At 35.6% G+C, this 6,000-nt stretch overlaps 1 protein-coding gene across 1 annotated transcript in view; it reads right to left on the reverse strand.

Moving 5' to 3' along the window:
• The window catches only part of GC (GC vitamin D binding protein), a 42,473-nt gene extending 39,301 nt beyond the window's left edge, over window positions 1-3,172 (reverse strand). Inside the window, exon 1 of the mRNA XM_019025819.4 lies at window positions 3,054-3,172. Within this exon, the coding sequence (XP_018881364.1) occupies window positions 3,054-3,111 (58 nt within the window). The 5' untranslated portion in view covers window positions 3,112-3,172. The remainder of the gene's footprint in view (window positions 1-3,053) is intronic.
• Between the last annotated feature and the right edge of the window lie 2,828 nt (window positions 3,173-6,000).

Genomic DNA, 6,000 nt, shown 5'->3' on the forward strand with positions numbered 1-6,000 from the left:
TCATGCTGCTATAAAGACACATGCACATGTATGTTTATTGTGGCACTATTCACAATAGCAAAGACTTGGAACCAACCCAAATGTCCATCAATGATAGACCAGATTAAGAAAATGTGGCACATATACACCATGGAATACTATGCAGCCATAAAAAAGGATGAGTTCATGTCTTTTGCAGGGACATGGATGAAGCTGGAAACCATCATTCTGAGCAAACTATCACAAGGACAGAAAACCAAACACCACATGTTCTCACTCATAGTTGGGAGTTGAACAATGAGAACACTTGGTCACAGGGTGGGGAACATCATAGCCTGGGGCCTGTCATGGGGTTGGGAGCAGGGGGAGGGATAGCATTAGGAGAAATACCTAATGTAAATGACGAGTTAATGGGTGTCAGCAAACCAACATAGCACATGTATACATATGTATCAAACCTGCACGTTGTGCACATGTACCCTAGAACTTAAAGTATAAAAGTAATAAAAAAGAAAACTTGAATCGAAAAAAAAGAAAAGAAAAAATGCAAAAAAAATATTTTTAGTGCTCTGTTAACAGTGTGTAACTTAAAACTGAGATTTTTTTTGGTGTAGTTTAATTTTAAAAATCAATTTTTATAAATGTTTCCTGGTCATTAAGGTAACTTTTCTATCTGCAAGTTAAAAAAAAAATTTTATAGCTGTATCACCAGTCTTTGTTACTTGGTTTCTTTGGAAGGGAAGAGGGAAAGATATATTGTATATTAGTGTTTCATCCATTTCAGTCCTAGGGGAAGAAGCTACTTGTAGGCAACTGGGAAATACTGCCTTGTTGCTTTTCATAGGGTAGCAAAAGTGGACATTTTCTTATGACACTAACCAGATTTAGCAGATTTGGTAAGCTCTTTTCTCCAAGATGTACCCAGTGGCTTGGGAACAAGATTCCCAATGCTGTTTGATAGGAGACGGCTGGCTTAATTGGAACCTGTCCAGTAAAGGTTCATCTGTAAAAGTATCCATTTTAGACCCAAGGTTTCCAAAGAATAGTTCCACAGGTATAGACATTGTAGAAAAGGGTCAATATGTTTAGATACTCTGAGTTAGATAAGATTTCTTTCCTGTAGTGTTTCTCAGAACCTTTAGGACAACAAAGGCATGGATTGTGAAACCACCAAGAAGGAATAAATTATGGCTCATTTCTTAAATATATTTGGCCACAGAAACTTCTTTTCAAGGTAAGTCTTGAGTGTAATATACTTTGAAACAGGTGCTTAAATAAATGCTGTGGGTGGTCAGCTCTTTAGAACCAAAACAGGCAGAGAAAACTGCAATTCAAACCAATCCCCCACAATACAAGGCTACTCAGAACCTAAGAGTTCTCAGAACTCCCTTAATCTGTACACTTTGTAACTTCCTGCCAGGAAAGAACACAGCTAGCTTCTAAGTAAACTGCTGACTTGGTCTTTGGGTCATGCTCAGGTATTAGAGAATAGAGAATTGATAGATCAGGACTACTCCCCCCAAATATTGAAAGTTAATGCTTACAAGTGTATTATGTATGTCTCAAGATATTATCTGGCATATGGCACATGGGTTATAAGAATGAAGTTTAGATCTTCTAGGCGACTGACTGGAGGTTTTTAGCATCCATTTCATCAGAATCTGAGGACTGCTGAGAATGTTGAAATAGAGATTGCAGAATGCTCTGTTATTCTCCAAAGGACACTTTCATTCTTTGAGGTGAAGCCAATGTGCACCTATTGAGTCAGCAGTCTAAGATGGTGATTCATGCTCCTGGTTATGGCCTCCATATATAATTCCAATTCCTAGCCATTATTGGACCTTCTCTGTTTGAAGATCCTGATCTGAACCTACTTCAGTAGGATTTTTCAGGATCAGATCTGCCCCAGCAAATCCTTGGCCAAAAGAATAAGACTTAAAGGGATTTCTTGGAACATGACCTATTCAGAGGTCTTATAAGGGACACAATTTATGTTGCTTTTTTATACCCTATGCTGTCTGGGAAAGACTTTGTAATCTTACCTAAGGACGCATAGCTTACTTAAGAATTGATGGGTAAGACGAGTTAAAATAATTTGAATGATGAAAGTAAGACCAAGGAAAATAAATGTAAGAAGAAGAATAAAAAGTCAAGAGTAAGGTTATTCATGTTACAGTTAATAACTGATAATTCTTGGGAACACACATTTTATTCCACTGGTAAAATACATTACTATCATGAATAATAGTGTACGAATTAGGTGAGGCTGTTAACTGACAGCACTAAATGAAAACCTTAATTTTACAAAGCAGGATAAATGCAGATGTCCCTTGTGAACATTAAAGAATCAGCCAGAAAAGTAAATTGAAGCTAATGATGAAAAGTTTCCCAGCTGTAGAATTCATAAAGTTGTATACTTCCCATAATCTCAGTCTTTATCAGGTAAAAAAATTTTTAAACATTGCCCAAAGATGAACACACCATCTGAAGAATAATTTCAATGAAAAATATAACTGAATTATCTTATTTGTGGTTGTGTTTCATAGCTATAGAAAAATTTTATGTGAGGGATATTTTTAAAAATACAATGCATTTTCAAATATTGCATGTATAGGATTTGTCTAAGGGGATCAAAGAAATCTCTAAGTTGACATCATGCATCATTGGCATGGTATATTACACTCAATGGTAATAAATATTTGAAGTCTGAATAAATGCTTAATGGTGGATCACAGTCTTTATTTGCATTATCTTGTAACAATTAGCCAATGTCTAATTTTAAATTATTCTCTCTAGGTCTTGCTTATCAACAAAGGAGGGAGAGATAATTGACAAATTATATCATTCCATTTACTTTCTTTAACAAGATTCTTGTGTTGATTTTTTTTGTCAATTCCAATTCAACATTACATGGCATCGTGGAGCTCTGATTAATGCCTCTCTGGTCCTTATCCCTCTCACCAACATATTCACCAGTTCTTCTGTTTCTTACTTTTTATTTCATTTTTTGAGTGATAATATAAAATTAAACTAGTAAGAATTCCTGTAAATGGTCACAACAAAAGAAATCTTACCTCTCTCTAAAGCATGTCCAAATGCCACAGCAAGCAGTAGTACCAGGACCCTCTTCATTTTTCTACCAGAGAGTCTTGCAGCACCTCCTCTCTCCTGTAGGTGACCATGTAAAAGTGGTAGCCAAAAGTAATTGGTTTCCTTTTTACGAAGATTCCTGACTATGAATTAATCAATTATTAATCTCTACACAGAAGCAAGGGGCTGTTATCTTTGGCCCAAAAGAGATAAAATAATATCAATCAAGGTAAATAGACACCCTGGGGATACTGTAGTGGAAAATCTAGGAGATTTTAATCATTAACTTTGTCAAACTGCAAAAGAGCCAAGATATATAGATTATTTTCCACTGCTGTTCCTCACTAAAGTTTACTTAATATGTTAGTAACGCACACCTTCTCCCCCTGTATAGGGCTATGTGTCTTCTTTGGACACCCCACCTTTCTCATATGTAAGTGGAAAATCGGAAACTCTCTCTTTACCTCTCTTCCTCTCTTTGTTTAAATCTACTACAAATAAGCATTACCTTAAAATATTGCAGACCAGATGTTCTAAGTAAAAGGGGAAAAAGAGTGAGAAGCCAATTCAGCATAATATTTTAAATCCATGATTCTGATGCTATGAAGTAATCTGATTTTAGATGATGGCATAGTACTTTGTATTTCTATGCTATATTGCACTTTGTGAAGCACTGACATATATATGAAAAATAACCTTTGAAGTGAGGCAAATAACTGGAGAAGTTAAATAGCTCACCACTGCCAATCATAAAAAGTTAGTGGCAAATCTTGGACTCCCTACAGTGATTTTAAAGCTCCTTCTACTAATAGTTTACAACTAGTATATTTTATGGGCATGTAACTTGAGAGCTCAGAGAGGCCCTGTAGGACATGAAATCCAACATCTTCATTTTACAGAAGAGTGAACTGAGCACTGGGTAAATTCTGTGACTTGTCTAGAGAGTCATAGGTAGATCATTCATTGGAATTAGATGAGTTCCACTCCTGGTTTTTGCAGTAGCCCTATTTTCAGGAAATGATCAGGTACAGGTTGTTACACATGCTCTAAAATCAAATCCCTACTCAGCTTTCATAGCTGTGTAACCTTGGGAAATTTATTTTACCCCTCTAAGTTTCATTTTCCTCATATGCAATGTGGTGATAACTCAGTACATTCGACACAACATTGCTATGAGGTTAATTAAGGTAATCTGGGTGCAGGGCTCATGGTAACATCCATCACGTAGTAACATGGATTAATGTCACCTATTACTCTTATTCTAGTTATTGCCATGTTCTCCCACTGGCTTTCCAAATTTATAATATCTGTGAAGGTCAATGAAACTAATGAGGCCATTGGAACTCAGTGGAAGAGTTTAAAGACAGCCCTGTGTCCAGGGTCCCGCAGATAAGTGATTTAAAACTTCATTATCAACTCAGTAGCCAAGGATTATCTACATGGGCAGAGTCTATCAAAATTTCAGTAAACCAATTCAGGTAGTTACATGTTTAGTCAGATTTTCTATCTATACTGAAAATCCTTGGGTGTTAGGTTCAGAAAATAGAGTCCAGCTAGTTGGAAAAAGATACCTATGCCAGATCAAAGCACAAGTATTTCTGTAAGGCCAGTGGAAATCCATATGGTCAAGGAGATAGCTTTCCTGTCCAAGAGCCAACTCTATCTTGTTCAAGGATCAACTTCCTGATTACTATAAATCTAAATTTTCAGTTCCCTTTGGCTGAATTCCTAGTTTACTGTGCAAGTTAATTTAAAAATGTATTTTAGTTCTATGGCAAATTATTTGGAAATGATACTCCAAATGAGTGTGAAAAAGTTTAAAAAGTACTCAGAACCCCGGAACTCAAGAGAGGTATGTAACACATTAGCATATTGATACAGTTTTCATTTTTCTTTAAGATAATACACTGTATTTATATACTTCTGTATCCCTTTTATTCAACTGTATTTCAGTCATCTTCTGATTAGTTCATTCAAAAAGACACACTCAGATTATTTTCTACGAATTTTGATACAGAGTTTAAGACCAGCTCATTCTTTCATTTTTTAAAAAATTAAACTTTATCTCTGCTTTTGCAATAATATTTACCACGTTTGTTTAATGATAAACTACATGTAGCAAGAATTGCAACATCTCATTTAGATGCCCTCTTGAGAAATCTCTATACGAGCTGCCAAATGCATTCTCTTGGCTGAATTTTTCTAACTGAAATTCGGCAAAACAGGCTAGTACCTAAATATATGAGCCTTTTTTTCAGTCTTATTTATGTAACTTTCCTTAATCTTTCAAATGTTGATTGCTTACTGTGATTCTAAAACTGGGAAGAAATAATCATAAATGGCCTAAATGAGAGGCCTCATGTGACAATGATTACTCTAGTAAGTCAGATGGGGAAAAAATGGGTGAAAAAGACCAAATCAAACCTTCTCACATTGTCTATGATAGCAGCAGTTATAGAAACTAGAAATGTATCACTGAATATACATATTTAACAAGAATTATTTATTGAATACATAAGCAGTAGAATTTTGCAGGAGCTGTTTTTCCTGTAAAAAACTGATTTGAAGTAGCCTCTTTCCCTCTTTCCTCTTTTTCCATCTTGCCATTGGCTTCAGAGGAAATGCAGATCTCTTCCTAACTAGGGCTAGTTCCAGGCAAAATTGTGAGGCAGATAAAGCCTGTCTTTAGTTCTTTTCTCTATCCCATGTCTCTTCTTTCAGTAAACCTTAGTTACTAAAAGATAACACTGATAACTGCTCTTTATCAGAACAGCACCTTCCTTTAATGCTGCGACAGTCTTCTAAAAACTCTTACAGTACTCCTGTAGAAATGACCTTCTTCAGAATGATTTTGTCTGCTGTTCTCTTCGTTCAGATTCTCTTTATACTATTAAAATGCATTATCAGTATCTTTTCCTGAGAAATGACCTG

Source organism: Gorilla gorilla, chromosome 3, assembly GCF_029281585.2.
Source record: "Gorilla gorilla gorilla isolate KB3781 chromosome 3, NHGRI_mGorGor1-v2.1_pri, whole genome shotgun sequence".
In the NCBI taxonomy this organism is placed as follows: domain Eukaryota; kingdom Metazoa; phylum Chordata; class Mammalia; order Primates; family Hominidae; genus Gorilla; species Gorilla gorilla.